Genomic DNA, 27,487 nt, shown 5'->3' with positions numbered 1-27,487 from the left:
AGAGAGAGAGAGAGAGAGAGAGAGAGAGAGAGAGCAGTGACTCCGCCCCCCTCCGTCTTTATTCAGTGTTTCTGAGCCCGAAGGACAGAGAGAGAAAGAATCACAGATCAGGACAGGAGGAGAGAAGAGACGAGACGGGCCGAACACACCGAATCATGGCCACAGCAGACACACAGAGTCCGCAGCACATCCATCCGTCCGATCCCCGCGCACCGAGCCTCACGTCACGGATCACCGGCACCGCAACCGAGCTCACTGACACCACGGCGGATCCGAGGCCAGAATGAGGGTGATTTACGTCCAGAACGCCGGCGTGGTCGCTGCTTTCTCGCCCGAGATTTTCTGCGGTAGATTGAAACAAAGGAATAACGGAGAAATCATGACCGAACGCGCCACGGGAAAGAGAACACGTCATAACGGAGTAGGATACGTCATAATGGAATAGAACGCGTCATAATAGAATAGCGCACAATAGAATACGTCGTCGTTCTAATTGTGAATGATACATTGTAGCAGTTTATTAAGTGTCACATGGCACGTGTTTAATAGTTTTCTTTTTTAACGATATGCCTTTTAGTCCGTTTATATCCCCGTTTCATAATTAGACCGCGGGATTATTATTATTTCGTTTCTCTTGTAGATATAGCCGGCTATAGGTAGGATAGATAGACATCTCATTAAAATATGAGTCAATATTGACAATCATAAATAAGTTAACCTAATTAAACATTTTACATTGTAATTTATTTATTTATTTAATATGCTGATTAGCTATACCGATTAGGTGTTGTATTATCAATATTTCAAAGCATTTAGTGGAGATATTTAAACATAGAGGGCGGGGGGGTTTAAATATCGTCCTCCCGCATGATGGAGACACAGAGGCCAGGTGACCCGTCGGGCCCCTCAGTGGTGCATGTGGCGGAGGCTCCTGGGGGCCCCGGCGAGGTCAAGCGCAGCAACTCTGGTGTGAAGAAACATCATCACAAACACAACCTGAAGCATCGATATGAGCTGCTGGAGACCCTGGGGAGAGGAACTTATGGCAAAGTCAGGAAGGCCATTGAACGCCATTCTGGAAGAGAGGTAAGAACTTCAAGCATCTGCTAAATCATTTGAATGTAATGGTTATACATCTCTACTGTTATCAAAAAGGTTATTGGTTCAATTCCTGCAAGATGCTTCACCTTGTGGGGTTTAGCATGGTACGGTGATGGTATCAAATTCTAAAGCCATGCATTCCTTTGAGATACATCATTGTTGTTGAAAGGTTGTAGGTTTAATCCCTTACCCTGATACTTGGCCTCTAGTTTTGGTTTTATATATACATGTATACAATTGGCGTTGAAAAGGGTGTAGGATCAATCCCTGGGATATTCTTGACCTGTAGTACTTTGGTTTTTCCATGGTGATGTCATGATTCCTTGATATGTTCCAGTGGTTTCAACTTTCAAATAATTTGGGAAACGAATGTGCAGCTAACATACACTTGGTCCGGCAGTAGTTTGTCGTTTAGGGTGTCAGCTCGGCTATAATAATCCGTTGTTGTGTTTGGCTCACTTCGGTTTGTCTCATGGGAATTCCACCCCACGCGTGTGCACCGCACGCGTTCAGTTGTGCAAGAACAGATGTTTTAAATCTCATGTCAAGTTGCTCTAATGGCCCCCCAATGAAACGCATCACGCTTCAACCAATTGCCCTTTTTCTGTAGCATTTGGGTTCAAAGGTCACCGCTGACCGCTCGCCATAAATAATAATGTGCGAGAGCCATTTGTGGTAAAGTCCTTGAGTTCTGACCCTCGGGTCGCTAATGAACTCTGACCTAGATTGCAAGTTCTTTTGTGGCCATTTAGGTCAGACTGGGCTTTAGTGCTCGTTGATTCATTAATCAAACGTCCCTGATTCATTCGCCACGGCACGCGGCTTTGGTTGCTGTTTAACACTGTCCTCTAAACGACAGCTCAGTCACAGCACGACTTGGGAGCAGCTGCTAAGAGCAATGATCTTTGCTTTATGCTAAAGTTCACCCAAAAGGGAAAATTCCAACACATTTACACAACCTCATTTAAAAAAAAATATGCTGGGATTATCTTTGAAACAGTTTTTCATTCATAAATTGTTGGTAAATTTCACAAATCATTACTTAAATGCATTGCAAATGTAAATGTAATTGATTTTATTGTATGATTTATTCTTCTTTTAGGGGAAAAAGGGTATTTTTGGTCCAAACTTTTTGGTCCATTCGGTGAATACATTTATTCATTTGCCAGATGCTTCTCCACAAAGTGACTTGCTTCGTTTTCAAGTTGCACATTTGTTTAGTGGGAATCAAACCCAGAACTTTGGTGTGCCATGCGCGACTGTTTAATCTAAAAGAAGAAATCCAGTAGTAAGTCCAGCTTTGGTATTCAGAATATCTTGTGGTCAACACAAACCATGTAATTATGGCTGGTTTAGAGTACATACAATTAGCATCCTTTTGATTTGAGGGAGCGTTTCCATGACAACTAGGGCTGAACATTATATCGTTTGAGCATTGATATTGAAATTTACGTATATAAAGTAGTCACATCGCAGGATTAGATTATTTATTAAATACTAAAAAGATATTATTTTATAATATTGTATAAAATGATTTATACATCTCGCCTCAGAGCAAGAAGATCGCTGGTTCTAGCCTCAGCTGGGTCAGTTGGCATTTCTGTGTGGAGTTTGCATGTTCTCCCCACTCTGGGTGCTCCGGTTTTCCCCACAGTCCAAAGACATGTGGTATAGGTGATTTGGGTAAGCTAAATTGTCCGAAGTGTATGTGTGAATGAGAATGTAAGGGTGTTTCCCAGAGATGGGTTGCAGCCGGAAGGGCATCCGCTGTGTACAACATATGCTAGATAAGTTGGCGGTTCATTCCGCTGTGGCGACCACAGATAAATAAAGGGACTAAACTAAAATAAAAATGAATGAGTGAATGATTTGTGTAATGATGACCATGTTTTTTACGTTGGCTTTTTACATTGTTGTATTTGGATGATCCCAAGACTCAACAGAAAAACTGCCCTGTCATATGATTGTAATTTATAATATATTTTGTAGACGCACTTCATAAAAAAAAAAGACTTGATCATTCCAGTAGATCTTTATTATTCAAATCTTTTTAAATAGAGCTATTCTATTATATCATATTTAAATATACATTGCAGCAAAAAAAATATCGTAATGTCAGATTTTTCCAAGATCGTGCAGTCCTAATGGAAACTATAAATACAAAGTTTTTTTTGTTTTTAAGTTTTTGAATGAAGATAACCATGTAAAAATGATGATTCACACATGACAATTGCCTAAAAATGCAATATTTTGCATTCCAGGTCAGTAGATGGCGCTACACACATAAGGTAGATGGCCAGCACACATAAGGTCCTGTAGTCTGCCGCTGCTCTTTTATGTAAACAGAAGTTTTTTTTGTTTTTAGTTGGGAACAATGTCGCAACGACATGTAGCGCAAGCTCTGTTATTGGTCTGTTTGTTAGCGCTAACAAGTGTGGGCAGTGCTGAGAGCCGCAAGCCGATGGAGCAAGTGTTTACAAGTGTCGAGTCGCGTGAAGGAGCTCCAGATGGACACTGTTTTTTTGTGTTTTCCTTATGATTAAAGTCGTATGTCCGCCGGTTCCACCTCTGAACGAGCGAGTTTTAGCTACTTGTACATTACGGTAGGAAAAACGAAACACCCACAAAGAGACTCGACACAGATGACGATAAAAACCTTGTGCTAGCTAGCATTTCAGAAGTGTTATTGCAGTGCAACACAAACAGCACACAGAAGTATAAATGCAAGACTTCATCTTTGGATGTGCCATGGGTCACGCCGATCACTCGACACTGAAGTATAAACCAACCTTGAGTATAGTTATATTTTGTCTATTAGCATGTAGCTAATTCTGTGTGACCACCATTTGAAACACACTATTGTCTTTTTTAAATTCCCATGGCAACTATTTGTTGGTAATTGTTTTGGTTATGAGGAGATGTAAATAATTAAACTAAATGATATATACAGTTCAGTCTATTTCACAACACCTAGAGTCATGCAAACACACACGCAGGTCTGAGTGTATCGGTGGGCAGTGTGCCATCAGAGTGTTGGCAGGCTGCTGAAGAAAGTATGAGCGCATGCTAACAGACCTAAAAATAAAACAGCACACACACACACACTCATACATGTTTTTTCGTTTACCTCAAACCCCGATGCATGGTAAAACATAATTTGTCATGCGTGTTTGTGGGCCCATAAACATAAAGTCACTCAGGGAGACATACGGTGTTGTTTTTTGGCACCATTTTAGTGCGCTTGGCAGGAATTAGTCAGAGAAACTGTTAACCGGCCGGACGCACTGTCTGTAAAGAGTTATGGCACAGACATATAGATAACAGACATAGAAACCACTGATAACTGCCATGGAGACTAAACATTAGACATCACAGTCCTACACCTACATATAATGAAAAATCGCACTGCAGTATTTTGATGCTTTTTTCTGATGTTGTTTAAAGTCGTATATCACTTCAAAATTGTGGACTGAAATGAAACCTAGCAATGTTTTTTTTTTTAAAGTGGTCAAAATTGCATTGAAATGTTACTTGATTATCTACGAATTTACCAAACTAGGACAATATTTTTATTTTTAATTAAAATGGCTCCAGTTTGGGCCAATAGAGCAAAAACCTCCTCAGAAGACAGGACTTCTGATCACCCTAGTTTTATTTAGTAGTTTTTGTTTACTTTTATTTCTAACTTTCTAATGCAGAACACAAAACATGCATTAGCGCCCTCTTGTGGCCTCACTAAGAATGCAACCTACACTTGTATGATCTTGCCAAGTACAATGCGCTCCTGAAACATCATTCTTGATCGAAAATGTAATCCATCCCTATTCCCTACCCCTAAACCCATCCATAACTGTAAATTAATGCCAAATTCAGAGGGAAATAATAGTTGGATACCAATCATGTAGAAGTGCATAAACCTAATCATAAATCTAAACTTAACATAAATGTTAACCGTATCCATTAATTTTAAATGGCTGATTTGAATGTTGTTCCAGGATCAACATAGATGGTAATCCAGAAACATGTGCTACTTTGTGAAATCCGCTTGGCATGCATACTGACGCATGAAAACACACCTACATACTTGAATGAGTTTATGATCACATTTTACAGCACATTTTAATTTGAGCATACTTGCCTAAAATTGCAACATTTATTTATAGCATTTTCAAGCGCATTAAAACACCTGCCAACTTATATTGATCTGCAGGAATTTCAGAATAACTCAATAAAGGAATCTTTTTGCGTTTTATTAGCTTGCATTGTTTTAATTGCTATTGATCGCTATCACACAGGTGGAACGCTCTATTGACTTAAAAAGAGCTGCATTTAATGTGCGCTCACATACAGCAGTAGTGTTGTAATGAATGGCAATCTGAAACATGTCAGAGTGCACCGTTGCATTTAACCTTGCATGTTTTGCATTGCACTATAGATTTATCACTACATTGCATTGCACTACTATCTTTGCATGTCTAGATGCTTGCATGCTTGCGTTAAGCTAAATTCTTCTCTCATTGTGTTATGAACATTGTGAATAAAGCAACATGCAACTTAATTTATTATAATGAATTTTTTATTGGCTTGCATTAAGATAGTTTAGACATGATAAATTGCATTTGCGTACTACTGTATATTTTTGCAATATATTGTACAAAAAAACAAGCATGCACACACACGTTTTCACACATGTGTGCAAGGATTGTATTAAAAGCCTTTCTGTTTGTCAAATATCATCTAATGTTTTTATAACTTTCAAGGAATTATAGCAGAAACATCAAAAATGTCCTACTTAAATCTAAAACAACTGTAATTTCCACTAAATCTTGTTGTTAGATATGAAAGATCAACCTCAGAGGAATAAAATATACTCTGGGCCATAAATAAGCAGCTCAGATTATATTCAACTCATTGGAAATGCGTGCCTCAAACGACACTTTTGCAAAACAGAAAATATGTTGCATTGTTACTTTTCGTTGCATGTTTCAAATGACAAATCCACTAGAGGGCGCTGTCACCATTTTTGCAAATCTAAAATATGTTATTTAGGGTACATTTTGTTGTATGTCTCATATAGTCCAGTCGTGACGTATGAATTACTGTTACCAGGTCCAAGTCGCTACTCATTTGAATTGATTTGTTTATGACCACTTTTTAGTCCTTTAACACATTGAAGTGAATTTGATATAAAATCATGCTCATGTCAAATCAACAGTCTCTGGACTTGCTGCAATCACAGACACCCATATTTTAACAATTTATAAAAAATTAATAATTTTCTGGGTATCGGATATTAGGCATCGTTATATATATATCGTGATCATGATTTTCGAAGATATGACATCGCTATGTAAATGTTTATTATTACCATTTATTGAGCCTCCCCATACAGTTTGGTAGAGCGGTTGGACTTGGAAGCTGCTTCGGGTGACTTCACACTTAACAAGCAGCTTTACATTCTTCTTGTATAAGAAGGCAGGGCTTATCCTACAGATCACCTAGCGAACCACTGACCTAAACCATTTACTGAACCCAACCATTAGTGTTTTCAAAAGCAAACAAGAGAAAAGTACACCGCTAACACAATATTTTAGCACTTTTGTGGAACCATGCTTCGACAATCTTGAGCACTTTGCATCCCATATATCAATGGTCCCCAACCTTTTTATCACCACTGACCAGTCAACGCTTGACAATTTTTTACCGCGGACTGGGGGGCGTTGGTTTGTAGGTTGCTGGGCGACCATCAACCGTTTTCCCAGTGCATGACAAGCTGAAAAAAAACATTGCAGTCACTCTGATGCAAGTTTTATTTATAGAGAAAATGACAAAGCTCTGCAGTGTTTGGGTGTTCTGTGTTTGTCTGAGATAATTAGTCTACCGAAATGTGTATATTCCATACAAGCTGAAACTGATCGGTCAGTTCTTGTCACGTGACTTGCAGTGCGCTCACATCATTCATTCAACTAGGTGCGTCTGGAAGCCGCGCACCTCTATTGGAAATTTAATTGCTAGTTCTAAGATGTTTATGTGAACAAACCCTAAAAAGCCGCCATCGTTTGTGATCTCCAGCAGTTGATCTTCTTGCGCAGACATAGTGGATATACATGATTTGTTGACAAATGGGTTGCGGATTCATTCCTTGGTAGTTTGTTGGTCCTTCACTGGGCGCCTTAGCAAAGAAACTGTCCGAAGATGTCTGTTTCTAACTCATTTTGCTTCTTGTGGGTTAAATTCGGGTGCTCAAGTGACCGAGATGTAAGCAAGAGATTATGGTCATTTTTCAAAATAAAAGATTTCAAAATAAAAGAGCATTCAGACTCAAACGTTAATAAATAAAATGGAAATAATAGATTATTTGTTGTGCGGCCTGGTGCCAATTGATCCATGGAGCGGTACCGATCTGCGGCCCGGTGGTTGAGGACCGCTGCCATATATAACAAAGTGTGCTACAGAGCAAACTGATCACACCAGAAGAGTTGTCCATATAGAGATAGACAAGTAACGCAAACATATTCAATTACGAATCATAGATACTGTTTTAGTTGTTTTATGGTATTTATGTGGTGTTGCGCTAAGCACTGCATGAAAATAATCTTTTATTCTTCAATAAGAGGTAAAATAAGTAAATATGTCAATAAAAAAAAGATTATATGCCTTAAAATATCATTAGTGCGAAACGGAAAGCTGTTGGCTCCATACTGCCCCCTAGTGTTAAGTGACCTAGAATCTGCAGGTGAAGTATGTATTTGTGGTTTCACAAAATGCAGGCTGAAGCATACATTTCCAATGAGCCTTTGTTGATTTATATTCAGTTTAGCATCTCTCTGTGATAACTCCTAATAAACAAGGACACTCTTGCTGATCCCATTGTTTATTCAACCGTGATTAAGCTTTGCTGTGTGTTATCACGTAAACAGACAAACACAAATGCCTGATTGTTGATATATGCTACAATCCAGCACTGCTAATCCATGACCTCTCACCGCCGAGGCACAGATAACCAAAGAAATCTCATAACCTTTGCTTCTTTATGGCTTTACCAGCCTCCGTTTGACCATAATGACCCGAGCAGACAGGCAGATAGCATGTGTGTGTGATCTCTCGCACGTACGAGGTCGTGTTTGCATTGCATTTGTGTGCATCCGAATGTACAAACAAGATCGGATGTCATCATTCCTTCCACAGTATGTGATTAATTGCTCACATGTGAGAGTGTGTTTGGTTTGTACGTGCCACGCATGTGTTCGTCTGTGTGTGAAAAGGTCACCGTGACAGTGTGAAAGATAGACAGACACTTTAAAGGCCATCTTGGGTAGGAAATGAAAACGTTGGGGAAAATTAATATCCTGTACGGGGGCCAGAGCTGCATGATAGAAATGCGACTGGCTGTAAATTCTGATCCTGGTTCAGTGAGTCTCGGTCATCAAAACAAACACAACTGAGCTGATGTTCGCTTGGGTGTTTTCATAAGGATATGTCGGCCTCTAGTGGCAGGAGTAGACAGGGACAGTAAATTCATTTTAAAAATACACAATCAGAAAATATCGTAGGGGAAACTGAGGTGTTATTCAGTTGCTCGGGTCTTGGTAAGTGGTTTCTAGGATCTTTAGGTGGTTACATTGCTGGGGTGGTTGTTAGGGTTTTAATTTTTTGCTATGGATGTAGGAATGCTAAGTAGTTCTTAGGAGATGAGGTTGCTAGGTGGTTTCTGGATGGTGTAAGTGGTTTCTAGGTGAACTCTAGAGTGGAATGGGAGTTCTAATGGTTGCTATGGCCACCTTAGGATGTGATGGGTCAAGGCAGGGGTGTCCAAACTCAGTCCTGGAAGGCCGATGTCCTGCATAGTTTAGCTCCAACTTCCTTCAACACACCTTCCTGAAGATTTCTACCTAGAAAGAGCTAGATTAGCTAGTTCAGGTGTGTTTAATTGGGGTTGGAACTGAAATATGCAGGACACTAACCTCCAGGACCATGTTTGGACACCTCTGGGTTAAGGATGGAATGGTTGCTAACGTTTTTTCTGTGATGTTTTGGGTTTTATTGCTTGTTGATGGTCATACATGGTGTTTGCTAGGTGTTAAAGGATGATTGTTAGGGTTAAGGTGGTTATTAGGGCATTCAGTTTTTTTTCTAGAGCAATTTTTGGGGTGCTTGGTTTTTTTACAGGTATATTTTCGCCATTTAAGGTGGGTGAAAGGAAGTCAGGTTAGCTGCTGTGTTTGGGGTGGTTGCTAGGTGTTTAAGCCTGGTTTATACTTCTGCGTCAAGTGACCGGCGTAACCCACGGCGCATGCAACGCGCGTAGCTGTGCATTTATACTTCTGCACGCTGTCTCTGTTGGTCTGCATTAACACTTCCGAAATGCTAGTTGGCAGTGAGGTGTAAATGTTCCTCTGTGTCAAGTTTCTTCGCTGTTGTTTTGCTTTTCCTGAACACTTCCTGGATGTACAAGTGGCTCAAACTCGCTCATTTTGAGGCAGGAACCGGCGGACGTGCAACAACTTTAACTATGAGGTAAACACAAAACAAAACTTTACATCTGGAGCTCCTTCACGGAACTCCACACTTGTAAACAATCGCTCTATCAGGCTCGCACCATTCCCGCCCAGACTCGTCAGCGCTACCAAGCCGACCAATCACAGAGCTTGCGATATGCGTCGTTGCGACGTGTAGTTACATTTTTTGAGAGGTGCACGTCAGCGACGCCAAAGGGCTATGCGTCAGAAGTATAAATCAGCCTTTAGGGTGGTCAGTAGGCTTTTGAGGTAGTTGCTTGGCTATTTGAGGTTGTTGCTAGGTGGTTACTAGGGTGTTTTGTGTTTTTGCTAGTGTTTAGGGTATAGAAGGTGGATGCTAGAATGTTTTAGGTGGTTTCTTGGTGGTCTCTAGTGTGGCTGCTATGGCATTTAGTGTGATAGCTTATTCATTGTTTAGCTATTTTGGGTGGCTGCTTAAATCATTACTAGGTGGTTTCTAGAGTGGCTGTTATTGATGGTGACCCATTTGGGTAGTTGCTTAAGGGGTGTAATGGTTGCTATGGGATTCAGAATGATGAAGCTTTTGAGGTGGTTGTTAGGCACTTATTTCCTTGGACATGAGGTGGTTTGTAAGTGGTTACCAGGGTCTTTTGGATGTTTTTGCTATAGAAGTTTTACTGGAATTAGGGTGGTTGCTAGAATGTATGCAGTGGTTACTACTGTAATGCAGTCAGGCTGATTGCTTAGTGGTTGTAGATGTGCTTGAGGTGTATTTCTTGCCCACTGTCAAAAGAACGCACTATGCCAATGCTGTTTTTTTTCTGTTATTTTACTTAACAAAAAAGAAAATCTCACAAATGTAAGTTTTGTGGAGTTGTTCAAGTTGTCCAAGCCAGCATCATACTTTTTCAAATCTCTAGCACTTTGCAAACACCATCGATGAAATACAAATATTGTATTCTGTTAATTTGGTTTGTGCACAGATTAATAAATAAAAGGCTTCTCTTGTTGAAATCTTGTTACCTCCGATAGGACACTTTGTTTTTTCATCCGGGAGGTTATTTTAAACTCTCACTCCTACTGCGTATGAACAAACTGCAGCATTAGTATTCCTGCCGTCTCCAGCGGACCTGGCGGGAGGTGAATACCTTCAGCTGTGCATAACTTCATGAGCTCATGGAAAACACTCTGTGATGGCTTTCCAATAAAGAGCAGGGTTTGCCCATTCTGCTTTTAGAGAACAGGCCCTGGTTTCTGGATTTGTTTATGTCTTTTTTACTCCACATAATCAGTTTTGAAGCATTCCGCTAGGGCTTTCCTTTTAAGGATATAGTCAGTGATTTACCTTCAACTCCTCGGAAACATGTGGTTTTGGTTTCTCCAAGAAAAGCAGTGGTCCGCCTGCTTGTTCGCCATTAATGTGAAGACACAGGCTGTTTTGAGAACCACTGCAACGATGAGAAGCCACATAGACATGTTTTAGGGACTGTCATTGTGTGTGTGTGACATCATAAAACAAACAGCATTGACAAAGAACTTCCTCGATTCCAACTAAGGTTTGTCATCAGGCCTGTCATTGTTCCATTTGTTCTTTAAATGGACATGCGGCGCACGCCTGGGAGGGTGAGATAGGACCGAAATAGACAGGAAATCACTACCCAGATATCATTTCCTCTTTCCTCCTGATGACATCATCCGCCAGTTAGCCTGCAGGTCTTCTCTGTGCCCACATCATATCTGTAGTTGTAGAATCTTTGTTTGTTTCAGTTTTGGAATGCTTGTTCTAGTTCTACAGTAGAGTGTTTGCTACAGTTCTAGAATGTTTGTTTGTTGCAGTTGTAGTATGTTTGAATTTTTTCCTCATCTAGAATGTCTGTTTGTTTTTTCCCAATGTAGAGGATCTCTTTGTTAGAGTTCTAGAATGTTTTTTCCGGTTCCAAAATGCTTGTTTGTTGCAGTTGTTATATGTTTGTTTGTTCCCAAACTAGAAGGTCTGAATAATCCAGTTCTAGAACGTTTGTTTGCTCACAATTTAGAAGGTCTGTTTGTTCCAGTTCTAAAATGTTTGTTCCAGTTCTAGAATGTTTGCTTTTTGCAGTTGTGGTATGTTTGTTTGTTCCCAATCTAGAAGGTCTGTTTGTTCTGCTTCTAGAATGTTTGTTTGTTCCCAATCCAAAAGGTCTGTTTATTCCTGTTATAGAAAGTTTGTTCCGGTTCTGGAATGTTTGTTTGTTGCAGTTGTAGTATATTTGTTTGTTCCCAATCTAGAAGGTCTGTTTGTTACAGTTCTTGAATGTTTTATCCGGTTCTAAAATGTTTGTTTGTTGCAGTTGTAATATGTTGGTTTGTTCCCAATCTAGAAGGTCTGTTTGTTCCAGTTTTAGAAATTCTGTTTGTTCTGGTTCTAGAATGCTTGTTTGCTCTCACTCTAGAAGGTCTTTTTGTTTTAGTTCTAGAATGTTTGATCCGATTTTAGAATGTTTGTTTGTTCCCAATCTATAGTGTCTGTTTGTTCTGGTTCTAGAATGTTTGTTTGTTCCCAATATAGTGTCTGTGTGTTCCAGTTCTAGAATGTTTGTTTGCTCCCAATCTAAATGGTCTGTTATTTTACAGTTCTCAAATGTTTATTCCAGTTCTAGAATATTTTTTTGCAGGTGTAAAATGTTTGTTTGTTCCTAGAGTGTCTGTTTGTTCCAGTTTTAGAATGTTTGTTTGCTCGCAATCCAGAAGGTCTGTTTGTTACAGTTCTTGAATGTTTTATCAAGGTTCTAAAATGTTAGTTTGTTGCAGTTGTTATATTTTTGTTTGTTCAAAATCTAGAAGTTCTGTTTGTTCCAGGTCTAGAATGTTTGTTTGTTGCAGTTGTAATATGTTTGTCTGTTCCCAATCTAGAAGTTCTATTTGTTCTGGTTCTAGAATGTTTGTTTGCTCGCACTCCAGAAGGTCTGTCTGTTCTAGTTCTAAAATGTTTGTTCCGGTTCTTGAATGTTTTTGTTGTTGTAATCTGTTTGTTTTGTTCCCAATGTTGATCTCTTTGTTAGAATTCTAGAATGCTCGTTCCGGTTCTAGAATGTTTGTTTGTTCCCAATCTATAGTGTCTGTTTGTTACAGCTAAAGAATGTTTGCTTCGGTTCTAGACTGTTTTCTTTTGTTGTTGTTGCAGTTGTAAAATGTATGTTTGTTCACAACGTAGAAAAACAAAAGATATGTTTGTTTCAGTTCTAGAATGTTTGTTTGTTGCAGTTGCAATACATTAGTTTGATCCCATTCTAGAATATTTATTTGTTCCAGTTTTAGATTGTTTATTCCAAAAATCCATGGTTTTACACACATTCAGAATTTTATGAATGTTATTCTTAATTTCCAAGGTCTGTTTTAGACTATGCTGCTTAAGCTGATGCAGATCAGAAGAAACCCATAAGAGAGCTTCAAACACTGCACCCTCATTTTCCCTACCAAAGAAATGAAGAAAAGAAAAAAAACATCAGGAAAATTACACAGCGAGAGACTGAAAATATGCTCAGCTGTGATGTGTATTTATGGGATAATTCTGTGTGTGTGTGTGTGTGTGTGTGTGATGGATGATTATACCTCTCTGTCTAAAGAATCCACTCAGGTGTTTTTCTGAAGCTCAAGAATAGAATGTATTTGTCAGAGCCAAGGCCAAGTGGTTAGTGCACGTGTTCAAACACTTTTAGGTGTGGTACTACTACGGAGGGTAATGGTTTTTGACCTATGATTTACAAAAATAAATTAAACTAAATCTCTTTCTTCTCCTCAGGTTGCCATCAAGTCTATAAGGAAGGAGAAGATCAAAGATGAACAGGACATGGTTCACATTCGACGAGAAATTGAGATCATGTCGTCTCTTCGCCACCCACATATCATCTCTATATATGAAGGTATTCATCAGTAACCACCTAGCAACTGCTCAAACACCCTAGCAACCACCTAATACTTTAATCCAGCTGTGTAGCAACAGCCATACCAATCAATCAAACAATAAGTCTGGTCTGTCTTGTCTATTCTAAGTAACCCCATAGCAACTACTCACAACACCCTAACAACTACCCAAGTCAAGAACTGCCTAACAATGACTCTAGCAAAAAAATGTCTATTCTATCTATCACTCCACCTAGCAAGCCCTGATAACCATCATAGCAACCCCCTCCAGAACACCCTAGTAACCACCTAGTACTTTTATCAAACTGCCCAGCAACAACCATGCCATTATCAGTCAAACAGTAAGTCAGTTTATCTCGTTCTGTCTGTCTATTCCAAGAAACCCCATAGCAACTACTCACAACACCCTAGCAACTACCTAAGTAATTTAAGAACTGCCTAATAACGACCATAGCAAAAAACACTAACCACTACCACTGCCAGTAGCCACTTAGCCACCCCCCCCCCCCCTAGAACAGCCTAGCAACCACTAAATTTAGTTTATCTCAGTCTATCTGTCTATTCCAAGAAACCCCATAGCAACTACTTAAAGCACCCTAGCAACCACCTAAAATATTTAGGAACTGTCTGATAATTCTAGCGAAAATCTGTCTATCGGTCTATCTTTGTCTTGTATCCACCTATAAACACCTGGGAACCACTAAAGCAACCCCCTAGCAACAACTCAGGACATTCACTCATCCATCTATTAAACCATCCAATCAAATTCTGATGTAAATAAAACATGCAGTTTCAATAAATAATTGATAATCTTTCATTGACTATTAATAGCCTTATGCCGTGAAGCCTTGTGTTTTATTCATGCAGTAATATTAAACTAGATCAGCCTCAGTAAATATGACTCTCCCCATTCCCGACCTGCATTTTTTCAGCGGTCAACATGTCCGGTAAAAATCCTGTGTTGATGATTTCTAAAGACGTTTTTGCTGCCGTCTGGTTTCTTCTGCTGATTCTGGGGCTTTGGCGAGCTCTCGGCGCGCTGACTCGACGGTTTTCCCTCTCAAAGTCCGTCTGGGTTTATAGGGCAGTTTATTTTTGAAGGCTTGCCGTATTCATCTTTGTTCTGTGTCATGACTCCGCCTGTGTTGTGGTTGGCCTGACTCGAAGAGGGGAGAACACCTCTTTAAATGGGTCTCTGGAGTTAGCAGTTTAAAATGAGTCTCCGGGGACTGTTTTTTTTTTTTCATGTCTGGCTTTGTCTTTCATTGCTCGAGTGTCTTTCTCTTTTAATTTTGTGCCGTGTTAAATTATGTTTATGGGTTTGGGCTGGTCATGGAAATTTTCAGATGGAGGAATGAGTGTGAATTGCTTGCGTACCCATTTAGCTGCCTGAACTTTCCCAGAGGAACATTTTTATTGCTACGAGTTTGCAGTTTCATTGCTCAAGAGATTATGATTTGAGTATCAAAAATGTTTCAATTGTTTCCACACAACTGAAATGAAAGCTAGATGAGTTCAAATTGAGATACGTGAGCTAAGTATCCATTTATTTAGAATTTAATCCTATTTAATAAACTTCTCTGGTTCCAGTTGGAAGTCTTTGTTCAGATTTTATCAGGACCCTTCCCTTTCGTCACGCTCTACACCACTTTCGCAGGAGCATTCAATGTGATGCTCAGGTACTCTTGAATGAACCACCCCATATCACAGAGCTTATGAGGGAGTTGGAAATCAGTTGGATGAAAAGGGTGTGGATGCCAACTATTTTACTGTGTGTTTTGGTACAGTATATTCTGTGTGTTTTGGAACAGATACTAGTTGTTTTTAGTATGCTTTCTGACAACATGTCCCATAATAATCATGTATTAGGTCAATATGTAGAGAACAGGTGACCTTTGTGTCTGTTTGGTTTTAATACTTAGTGCAAACGGGTTCAAAAGAAACAATTAAGCTTCTAAAGATGAGTAATTTGGGATTTCCTTTCCTACAGTCTGCAGTGGATTTGCCCGGTGGATATTCTCATATCACTGCAAAATTTGTCACTGAGCTCCGATATTTAGCATCACTTTGAGACTGCGAATTACTGTCTTTGACACTGTAAATCTGTTGACAACACTCCCCCCTCCGCCTGCTGAACCCCCTCTTAAATTGTGTTTGCACAATCCCAACAGTCCTTGCGCTTACATTCCCTGCTGCTTTCTGCAAAGCAGTGGCAGACAAGAGAGATTATGTTTTTAAAAAGAAAAAAAAAAAGATGAGAACCAATTCTGGATGCGTGACAGGAGCTGCCGGCAGTGCCAAACACTTGGGTGGGGTGATCTGTATGAGGATTTTTGGGGTTTTGCAAAAACAGCCACTTTCTGCTGTGTCAGACTGTAATTTGCTGTGTTTGTTCCTTTGGATTTTTCGGCTTCTCTTGGTCATTAGCAGATTCCACTGTGACCCTCTGAACTTTTTGGACTGGCCACTACAAAACAAAGTCTTACAGATCCAGTACTTTTTTTTATTGTGGGCTGCATTCCGAAGAAACAAGGCGCCACTGAACATGGTTATTTTTGACTGGACTCCTCTTCATTGAAGCCTTGGGTTGACAGAAGATGGGTCATGATAGTCAACTGGCCAATTACTGATGCTTCCAACTTTGTCTATATTATTTACGATCCACAAATAGAAAGGTCATACTGCCAATCGCTCGTCCAAAGATCCAGTCGCCAAATAATATAAGGTGTGTAGATCCAAAATATGCAATAACAAAATAAGATAAAAAAGAGATCCACACTTGTTTAAATTTAGCCAAAAAGTCTTATTCAGTAAAACTTTAAGCATGTAATATTTACTAGTTTATTAACTATTTAATCTTACCTACTTAAAACAACTACACTAATCTTGCCCAATTCCTAAACCCAACTACTACTCAACTATTAATGAGCTGCAAATTAGTAGTTTATTTGAACTAAAAGTCTAAACTGGAATAAAGCTAACACTTTTACACAGGGCCAAATTAGTTAAACATATTTTAAACAAACAACATACAAACTGACAACATGTTGTTTTGTTTTGTAGTGTTTGAGAACAAGGACAAGATAGTGATCGTCATGGAGTACGCCAGTAAAGGGGAACTCTATGACTATATCAGCGAACGCCGTCGGCTGACTGAGAGAGAAACCCGACACTTCTTTAGGCAGATTGTCTCTGCTGTGCACTACTGCCACAAGGTACGCACCTTTCTTATCTCGATCCATTCCTCTCTTTTACTATCTCTTTCTCCTCTGAGTGAGAGCCTGTGTCATCAGGGCTTCCTGCAGAGCTGCACATGTTGCTATTCGATAAAAACCGGCCGTGCAGTGCGAGTCTATTATTTTTGGCTCTTGTCAGTTTGGGAGGAATCTTGGAAGTGATGTGATACAGCTTTGCATCATGGGTCACACATTTCGGCTTTTAGCAGAGTTGTCAAGTAATAAACCACCCAACTGTACAGTTCCATGAAGTTCTGTGAATGTGTAAAAGGGCTTCCCAGTTTCTTGAAATCAGACCAAGATTTTTAAAACAGACAAGTGCAAAGGGAACCATAGAAATCCACAGACACAAATAATAGGTCAGAGAAGTTCAGTCCAGCTAAGGAGGCATTTGCCTCACAGCAAACAAATGGTAAGAGCATTAATAATGGTAAGGGCATGGTTAAAAAATATTGTGGCTGAAACCATCAAACTGACATCATCAGAGACACTTCCACTTCAATTGGAGAAGCAGATTATCAGATTTTAATTGAAGAATGCCAAAACAAAAATTTGTTATTCAATTGATTATCTTGCATGGATGAATTATTCACCTTAAGCAAGGGTGTCCACACTTGATTCTGGAGGGCCGGTGTTCTGGAGATTTTAGCTCCAACTTGCCTCTACACACCTGCAAGGATGTTTCTAGAAAGCTTAGTACAGGGGTGCCCAAAATCGGTCCTGGAAGGCAGGTGTCCTGCACAGTTTAGCTCCATCCCCAATTAGACACACCTGAACCCGCTAATCAAGCTCTTTCTAGGTATACTTGAAACTTCCAGACAGAGGTGTATTGAAGGAAGTTGGAGCCAAACTATGAAGACTCCAGGACTGAGTTTGGACATCCCTGACCTAGTAAGATTATCTAGCCCAGGTGTGTCTGATTTGAGTTGGAACTAAACTTTGCTGGACACCGGCCCACTAGGACAGAGTTTGGGAACCTGTGACCTAAAGACTACCTGGTTCAGAAGATTAACAGCGAAGTGGTTCTCAAGGAGCAACTAAGGATACCCCTGTAATAGGTGAAAAAAATAGGTAAACACTTCAATGATGTTAATCTTGTTTTGTCCACCATTTTTGGTCACCGAGCTTGTTGCAATGGAATTACATCCCCACCTTTTAAAACAACACATTAAAATGCTGTCTAATTGGGATGTTCATGAGGAATTGCCAGAGTTTCGCAACACATCTCATAAATGAGACTGTGCCACTCCCCCATGATGCACTGCTCCAAGTCAGTCAAGGTCCCTGTGGGGCTGCACTGGGTGGGCTGGTTTGCAGCTGAAAATGACGTGATGTCATATCTCAGGGCAGAGGAGCTCCCAGACACCAGAGGGGAGGGTAATGAGTCATCATCACCATAGGCAACCACAATGCGGGGGGATTTTTGGGTGGGGTCCGCCAGACGACACAAGAAAGCAGCCTGTTAAACTGTCAATTTATAGACCATCTGTTAAAAGCCGTGTATGCTAAACATATGCGTCTTTCATGGCCATCAGACATCTGTAATGAACTCCCTCAGATCTGAAACCCCTTGTGACTGAGTTCCGGGCATGCTGTAATCCAAATGCTGTTTGTTACTTTAAAGGAAACACATGGACAAACTGCACAATCATGTTTCAATCAAGAGTTGGTTGTCTTAACAGAGCTGTAACTATAGAGAGAGTTTGTAGAACAGATGTCAGTGGTTAATTGGTCGTATTCTGCTGGCTATGACTATATTACCTCCAACCCCTTAAATTCATTCTGGTTTACTTTACAGAATGGTGTTGTTCACCGAGACCTGAAACTGGAAAATGTGCTACTGGATGAAAACTGTAACATAAAGGTGAGTCCTTAAACAGTCTAAAAAGGAAAATACACTACATTTGATTGCTTCATTAAAACAGAACGCTTGTTGTTTCTTCAGATTGCTGATTTTGGGTTGTCTAACCTGTATCATAAAGACAAGCTCCTCCAGACCTTCTGTGGTAGCCCACTGTATGCGTCCCCAGAGATTGTCAATGGCAGACCGTATCGTGGTCCAGAGGTGAGACATGCGTGTATAAAGCTTTTCTTTAAGTTGAACTTCTTTCCAGGGTCATAAGAACATGCTGGAATAGTTTACTACAGGCTTGCATGACGTGATGCACAGGCATAAACCCCTGAGGTTTGCATCATCGTAAATGAAACACCCCACAGTTTCATTATGTTAGCGTGTGAAATCCACTGTGAGCGGCTGTGATCTATCAGAGAGAGTCTGTGTGGTTAGTGAAGCTTCATTCTGCACTTTGATGGGATTATCCTTCCACAAACCCCAAGGAAAAGGCAAACACACGCCTTGTGCTTACCTACTGAACATGGAGAGCAGCTGGGGTTTTTCCCCGCAAGTATCTCTGATTATACAAGTTGATCCTGGGTTAGAGTTGAAGGATTCTTTTGAACTTTACATGTGCCTCTTTTGTGGTAGACTACACATAGAATTTTTTAAAATAGGAGTTGTTCAGTGTACTTCATCAACTTAAGTGTGCAATAAATTGCTGCAATTTTGCTTAAGTGTTCAGAAAACACTACAGTGTAGAGAGTGTAATCAAAATGGCCAAACCCTTTTGAGAAAAAGCCAACCGTTGCAATCAATAGAAGCACTAAAGTCTCCATTACTTCTCGCCATGGTGGCGGCCTGGAGAAAAACAACTCGAGTCTAGTGATTTCTGGTGAACTGACAACTCAAAAACCTCGAAACCCATCTAGGCTGCTGGGCAATCATGGGATTTCTATCCTACATATCTTGCCCTTTCACCCCACCCTCCACGGGACTTACATAACTCACTGCTCAGGGTAATATGTTGCGTAATAAAATGTCTTAAGGCAGGATGATATTGTATAGAGTCGATACTGAAAAAACCCTGAAACTAGCAAAAGAGGGAGATTGGTACCATCTGATGCTGTTTTTCCTTTTCTAAAAAGTCCAAGGAGTCAAATGAACAATAGTTTCTCGGACGAATGCACAGGCTAACCAACCCTCATGTGATTTCTATTACCCCCTTCATATGACAGGATATATTTGAAGTTTTTTTTATTTAACAGTTAGCAGTAACTCAATGTTCTTTCAGAGTCAGCTGACATCAATGTCGTCCATTATTTGTAGGTGGACAGCTGGGCTCTGGGAGTGTTGCTGTATACGCTGGTCTATGGCAGTATGCCATTTGATGGAGGGGACCACAAAAATCTCATTCGGCAAATCAGCAATGGAGAGTACCGAGAACCATCCCAGTCATCAGGTACTAGACTTAAGTACTCTATAAACACAGTGCAGAATGCCTTTTCTATTTGAAATGTTTTTTTTGTGTTAAACAATAAACCTGATATTTTTTTATTCAGATGCTCGTGGTCTGATCCGCTGGATGTTGATGGTCAACCCTGAGAGGCGTGCCACAGTGGAAGACATTGCCAATCACTGGTGGGTTAACTGGGGATGGAAGAACAGTGTGTGTGACTGTGAATCGCAAAGAGATAATGGTTCACCCATGCTGGCTCGTCTCATCGACTGGCAGAACCGGACCGAGCCTCGACCCACTAAAGCCATCCGGTCCGAACCATTCCTGCTTGTCCGTCAACGGCCCAAAAAGTCCAAGAAGGAGAATGATGTTGGAGTGTCCCACTGTAATGGAGAGGACAGCTTGGGCCTCAAGAGACCAAAGGGCATCCTGAAGACAAGAACCTCTGAAGAGCAACGCTCTCCAAGTTTGGAGGAGATCGAGTCTGGTGCTGGAACCCCAGAGAAGGAATCTGGGCCTGATGGTGAAGATGGGGATGAGGAACAGGGGAACTCTCCATCAAAGTCCGTCTCAATCCTACCTAAGAAGGGAATCCTAAAAAACAACCAACAAAGGGAATCAGGGTACTATTCTTCCCCAGAGCGCAGCGAGTCCTCTGACTTGTTAAGTGGCAACATCACACCTCTTGCCGCAAGCTCACCACCAAAGCGAGCGGTTGGTAGAAAGGGCATCTTGAAGCGCAATGGAAAGTATTCCACATATAGTGGCGCACCTCCATTGGGTGTCCTTGGGGAACCAGCACCTTCAGATTCTGGTTTATCCCGCAGTCAGAGTCGTCCATCTAGCATCGTAAGGGAGGATAGCGACACCATCACCAACAGTTCCTTCTGCAGCACTGAATGGCCCCCACCCAGAACCCGCCCTAACATCAGAAGCTGTCTGTCTGCAGAAAACCTCCTCCAGCTGGCCAACTTTAAAGGCCTCCAGGCAGCTCCTCCCATGCATAGTGGGAAATTCAACCGAGATGCACAGGGCTCTCCGGGGGATAACAGCAGCTTCTCTTTGTTAGGAGATCTTGATGATATGACTCAGGTGTACCAACAAGCCCTGGATATCAGCAACAACCTGTCATAGGGATAGGGGGCCGTTAAGGAGGGGCCAAGAAAGAGAAGGGGGAGCAGATGGATGAAGTTTGTTTGGCATGTTGTTGACGACCAGTGCAAAACTGGGATTCTATGAATGTGAGTCCTTTTTTTCATTGGGATGATATAGGAGGTTACACACAACCAAACCTTAACCCTAACTCTAGTACCTGATCCTTCCTTACCTTAACCTTTTCCTTAATCTCAAACACAGAGTATCAAGTAAAGCTTGGGGAACTACAGCCTTGGGGGATAAAAGGGTTTGAAGTAAGTAAATTTGATGTTGGTACTCTGGGATGTTATTCCCCTATAAGCAAGAAATTAAATAAAATGTTTACATATTAAGTAAAAAGTGAGTTAGCATCACAGTAAGGCATCATATAACGGCAGCCTTGATGAAACAAGAATAAGAGCCAACCTGAGTTTATCAAGCACCTTAAAACTCTCACAGAGCACATGTCGTTTTTGTGGTCTTTACTTCCAAAAAAGAAACCAGGGTCTTGCTCCAAATAAACTGTTGTTGTGTATTATTTATTAATATTTTTTAGTAGACTTAGTGATACAAAACTGGTGTGGTCTGGCAGTACTGGAAGAATATGAAATCTCTCATTGTCCTTGATTGGAACTGACATATATAATTGTTAGTTTTCTTTATATGTCATTTAAACTGCATATGTAAGATCAAACTCGTATTGATCCTATAAGTAGAATCATATTTATGGAATTATAGAAGTGCCTTTTTTGTTTCTTGTTTTTTTTTTTTGTAATTCATATCTAATTATGTATGTCATTTCCTCGAGGTGGAGAGAGATGACAGAGGAAGCTGTTATCAGATGAACAGCATTTTATGATTTATTATTTTATTATTTTATTTTTGAGTTCGTATTGAATGCTTAGAAAAGGCCCAGGACCCATGAGCGCAAAGCCTACCCTATATGACTACAACCTGCCCCACTACTCATGACATATCAGTATTTTACAGTGAGGTATTCAAGATGAAAAATAACCAATCTGTGATCACCTCCAAAGGGAGTTTATTTCCAAAACCCGTTGGGTATTTCAAGGTTCCAGCAAGCTAGATTGGTTGTTTTTGATTGAGTTCTGACAGGAACATGTGTGCATGTGCCATATGTTTCTCTGGAATGCTACTCTTGTGGTTTCTTGAGTAGGTTAGGTGACTGTTTAGGGTTTCTGGACACCTTCACCTTAACAAGGTCTAACACAAGGTAGAAATGTCAGACACAATCTCAGCTCCAAAGAATGTTTTAGGCGGAGACAAGCTTGTTAGAGGTTTTTCAAAGCCATTCGTCTGTAGGAACATTGTCCCCTGGTGTTTATATGTTGATACTTAGGGATTATAATTGCTTTGCTCTAAGAATAACGGATTATTGGTTCTCTGTTGAACTTTGATGCCCAAAACACTCCTGTTAGAAAACAAGTAGAGCGATTAGCTTCAAAGCAGTGATGAGGCAGCAAATTCCAAAGGCTCTTTAAGAGGCATGTTTGGACTAGATCTTAACACCGTGACCCAGAGATCTTCCCTGTGTCGTTGGTTTAACAGGACAGAAGCTTTATTGTTTCAGAATCTTTAGTCCTTTGTTTATTAACGTGCAGAATTTCAAAGGGATGAAAGTGCAATTTTAGTTTAAGCTGTTGTCTTAATGTCTTTTTAGAAGGTAAGTGTGAAGTAGCTGGAGTAGAAAGAGAGTTATTTACTAAGGTATGTTCGTGAAAGCTTTTATGGATGGAGGACGCTTTTCCAGTAAGAGAGACATGTGGAATTGTTGACTGGAAAGGATGAGGTAGCTTTTTATTTTGCTGCATGTTCAGAAAGACTAGTGCAAGTGTAGAAATAGTGAGATGAAGAAAGTAGATGGAAGGATAAGGGAAGTATTTTGTACCAAAGAAGGTGTATATCGATGCACATCATGATTTTGCCAAGTACGATGCAATCCTGGATTAGTATCTATGTTGATCCTGGAACATCATTTTTTCTCAAAAATGTAATCCATACCAATTCTCAGGGCATAATTTGTGCCGGAACACTCCAGATCAGGCACCTCTTAAATTTGATCCAGCACCTCATTTTACCAATCCCCCTTTTCAACCGCCCTCCTCCCTTGTCCGCTGTTCACTTTCACTGTCTTCCACGATTCCCCAACCCTCTTCCTTTTCATCTGCGACAACACCCCCATCCCCCCTCTGGACTTTCGTCGGCGGCACCCCTTTGCCATCTATTGCCCTGCCATCACCTTCCCCCCACTCTCCACTTTCATGCACAATGGCACTACATCCTTGGGTAAAATGCAGAATCCCTTACCCCGATCTGTTCCGAGACCTTGCAATTCACAAATTAAGCAATGCCTATTCCCTACCCCTAAACTCAACCACAATGGTAAATTATTCACAAAATCAATAGTTGGACAACAATCATGTTGAAATGCATAAATCTAACCGTAAGCCTAAACTTAACATAAACTGTAAACAAATCCCTTAATTCTGATTGGCTATGACATTTCAATCCAGGAACATGTCCTACTTGGTGAAATTAGGTTGGTGGTTTATGGACACTATGTCATATATTACAGGAGAGGCTAAGTTTGCTGAACCGTTAGAAAAATTCTGTCATGACTTAATGTCATCATGTTTTAATTGAATAAATTAGGTTACTAATGTTTGAATTTATTTTTGTAAACTCATACAAGCTGTTTTGATTCTACTTAAATGAAGCCAACCAGTTCTTGTTTATGTTGTATCAGCAGTAATGGACAAATTTCAACTGAAAAAAGATCACAGGAGGCATTTCGTTCAAAGGAGGTCCTGGGCAGACATAATAGACGCACCTAATGTGTATCGTATCGTACTGCATTTCTGTATTGCATTGTATTGTCAACTGGATTCAGTGATCAAATTATACTATGTTAGTATTTTTATGTTATTGCGCTTTTGTTTTTGATTCTCCAAAATATTATTATTATTGATTTACCATACGGAAGAACGTCGTGCGTATAATCTCTCCTGATCTCTACATGTATGTCTAGCATTGGCATAAAGAGAAGATCAATCACATCTACTGCAGTTTCGTCAGGGTCATTTGATGCGTGTCAGAAATCTCAAACGCCGCCTCACAGATCTGACCCAATATTTGGTGTCACGATATTCACGATCAACCTTATTTGTCTTAGGACAAAGTTGAGCATCCACCCAAATGTGCCATCGCTAACCATAGTGCCATCATAACTGAGATTAACAGAGAGGCGGCCATTGCAAATCAAATGCAAACATGCTTTCAGCCAAACTGGAAATACCTGGTGCATTTTAGTCCAAATTAGCGGAAAACTTGACTGGATATTGTGTATTGACAGTACTGAAATGGTAGTATTATGTTATTTATGCATTATTTTATTATGGTTAATTACTATTTGTTTTGATTAATGCCATAATCTTTTTTTGGGGGGTTTGGTATCCGTTTGAAAAACCTGGACTGCCAAGGTGTTTTTCGTTCAGTGCCTTTGCTATCTTTTGTTTAATTTTTTTTATAATAAAATTATTACGATTGCATTTTTATACTCTATTTATTGGTGGTGAAGCCATTTCATTTAAAAGCACTCATATGAAGTGTGCATGTGCGAGTGTGTGTTTAGACGCAAACAAACACTGAAAGACAACTGGAAGAGCAAAATAACAGAGATGGTGCATTGCGGTCATGTGGTTGACTGTGTTGTAAAGCTTTGGTTGTGTATTCAGCTGCTTTGGTTGTTGTTTGGTAGAGATATCTCGCTAACCAGCAGTGTTTTGTACCACAAAACCAAATCTGTGTAAAACCAACTCAATAAACTGATTTCAAAGAAAGTGATATCTGTGTCTGCTTTATTTGACTTTGCATTTAATCATATTTTTCAGTTAGCAGGCCACAAATCTTTTAATGAACTATTTGGATCGTCATTTGGTCTGGAAAACAGGTTTATTACGACATGACAATTCTCATTTTTGGTCAAACTATTCCTTTAAGCAGGCCAAAGATTGTAAATAAGAAGTGTGCATAAAAAAAGAGAGACAAGATCTGAGGGGAGAAATATATAAAGGAGAAGCCGCTGTCTTTGCCAGCTTTAATGTGATGCAGAGCTGCTCTCCAGGGCCCACGAAAACAGAACAAGAGAGCGTTTCAGCCGCGTGCCAGAGAGAAAGAAATTTAGCAGACCTGCTGCACAAACCAAATCGACCCAAATACAGTCGTGCTACTACAGTACTTGATTTTATTTTAGGTTTAAAACACTCTGGATGTGTGTACACCTTCTAGGCAGTCCCATTGCTAAAATATCCCAAATAGCCCCCAGGGTTTTCACACAAGTCAGTTTTTGTTTGATTAAAACAAACTCTTGTACAGTTGCTCCTTTTAGTTCACTCCAAACTAGGCCTGGGTGGTAATACAGCAAAATGGTATACCGCGGGATCTAAAAATAGCAACAGTATCAGTTTCAATACCATTACACCATCATAAAAAAAACAATGCACTTATATAGGTGACGAGGATTAAATATTAAACATTATTTATTAATGCGTAAAAAAAGCATATGTGTGTTCGTCATCACAGCCTGCAGGGGAAAGAGAGAGGTGAGGAAAAGGTGGCGAGACACACCAGGTGACCTGGTCTCGAATTAAAACCACAACTTCTGCAGTTTGGCAATATTTTGGGTTTCGACGGAATGAGAAGGGAGAGGCGGTAAATACAAATAATGCAATTTGAAATATTGTGCAACTAAAAGGTGACCATGAGGGATGGAAATACCTTAAACCCAAGGTTGCATATACGGTACTCAGTTTCTGAATGGATAAGGCACAACCCAACAGTTTCATGACGCTGTCTGAGCCTTACGTCATAATTTTTTTTATTATGCATGGTAAAACCGTATAACCGGAAGTTTGAAGGTATCGAAATTTGGATACCGCCCAAGTCTACTCCAAACAACCAAAAATATAGGTCTCTGTCAACATCCGCACTAAAGTCTCGTACACACCGGGACACTTTCTGTTTGCGTTTATCATCAGCATTTCTCGAGACGTTTTTCCAAACTCAAACCTAAGCGATTTTCACTGGTGTCGAGCAGGAGAGTATGCAAAATCACTCCTTGATGTTAGATGGCGCTACACAAATTTAAGCTTCTGACACCCGCTTGTAACACAGAAGAAGAAGAAGACAGAAAGTTTGAGAGGCTTAAGGCTGATTTATACGTCTGCATCAAACGCCGGCATCGCTGACGTGCACCTCTTAAAAATTGTGCAACGACGCGTAGCACAAGCTCTGTGATTGGTCGGCTTGGTAGCGCTGACGAGTCTGGGTGGGACCAAGAGCCGTGCAAATGGCGCGAGCTGGACGCGAGCACAATAAAGTGATTGTTTACAAGTGTGGAGTCCCGTGAAGGAGCTCCTGATGGAAAGTTTTGTTTTGTGTTTACCTCATAGTTAAAGTTGTTGCACGTCCGCCGGTTCATGCCTCAAAATGAGCGAGTTTGAGCCACTTGTACATCCAGGAAGTGTTCAGGAAAAGCAAAACAGCAGAGAAGAAACTCGACACAGAGGAGTATTAACACCTCACTGCCAACTAGCGTTTCGGAAGTGTTAATTCAGACCAACAGAGACAGCAGAAGTATAAATGCACAGCTACGCGCGTTGCATGCGCCGTGGGTCACGCCGGTCACTTGACACAGAAGTATAAACCAGGCTTTAAGCTGCGTCCCAAATCACTCTGGTAGGAGAATTTTGCTTTCACAATCTACAATAAATAAAGTTATCCAACATGTGCGGCCGATAGCTCCGCTGCTTCCGCTATATGAGCAAACCTGCGGTCGTTGAGTGCGTGAAGTGTCCATCATTACACACTTCATTTTAGCAGCTGAATGAGTGTATCATCACGGTAATTTAAGTGCACTTATTATTTTTAGAGTTTTCAGTGTGAACACACTATTTATACTACAAAAGGGCGTAGAATAGTGCATAAGTATGCGATTTGGGACGCAGCTTTATTGTTAAAGTTACTGGCCACTTGAACAAGCATGCATGGTTCAAGTCAGTTCTTTCGATGAAGAAATGATTGTTGTTCACCAGTGCAATAAGAAGCTTCATGTTAAACTTCTAAATTTACACTAAATTAACTTCTAAATTTACACTATTATACAAAAACCGGTGGAGATTTTTGGCAAATGGCAGATTATCCTGCTACAGCTTCTCCAATAAGGCTGGTAATTAAGAAATGGAGGGATGTGTTGAGATAATTCACAGGGGATGATAGTTTTGATTGGCATAGTCTTCTGTTAAACACTTAAAAGTTTGTA

General features: G+C 40.3%; 1 protein-coding gene across 1 annotated transcript; it reads left to right on the top strand.

Moving 5' to 3' along the window:
- Positions 1-86: 86 nt before the first annotated feature.
- Positions 87-25,011, top strand: nuak1b (NUAK family, SNF1-like kinase, 1b). The gene is made up of 7 exons (XM_087311528.1): positions 87-1,086; positions 13,363-13,483; positions 16,548-16,699; positions 18,519-18,584; positions 18,666-18,785; positions 19,884-20,016; positions 20,117-25,011. The coding sequence occupies exons 1-7, from the start codon at positions 868-870 to the stop codon at positions 21,145-21,147; spliced, it is 1,842 nt and encodes a 613-aa protein (XP_087167654.1). The 5' UTR covers positions 87-867; the 3' UTR covers positions 21,148-25,011.
- Positions 25,012-27,487: the final 2,476 nt, after the last annotated feature.

The sequence above is a fragment of the Danio rerio genome, chromosome 25 (assembly GCF_052040795.2).
Source record: "Danio rerio strain M-AB ecotype USA chromosome 25, GRCz13ab, whole genome shotgun sequence".
Classification (NCBI taxonomy): domain Eukaryota; kingdom Metazoa; phylum Chordata; class Actinopteri; order Cypriniformes; family Danionidae; genus Danio; species Danio rerio.
Note: the sequence above shows the minus strand (reverse complement) of the source record. Positions and strands in the feature narration are given on the sequence as shown.

What these genes read in the sequence shown, in the direction of transcription:
- nuak1b (XM_087311528.1), top strand. Translation starts at nt 868, where the DNA reads ATGATGGAGACACAGAGGCCAGGTGACCCGTCGGGCCCCTCAGTGGTG. An exon ending in TATCATCTCTATATATGAAG is followed by an intron (nt 13,484 to 16,547) that starts GTATTCATCAGT and finishes TTTGTTTTGTAG; the next exon opens with TGTTTGAGAACAAGGACAAG. An exon ending in ATGAAAACTGTAACATAAAG is followed by an intron (nt 18,585 to 18,665) that starts GTGAGTCCTTAA and finishes TTGTTTCTTCAG; the next exon opens with ATTGCTGATTTTGGGTTGTC.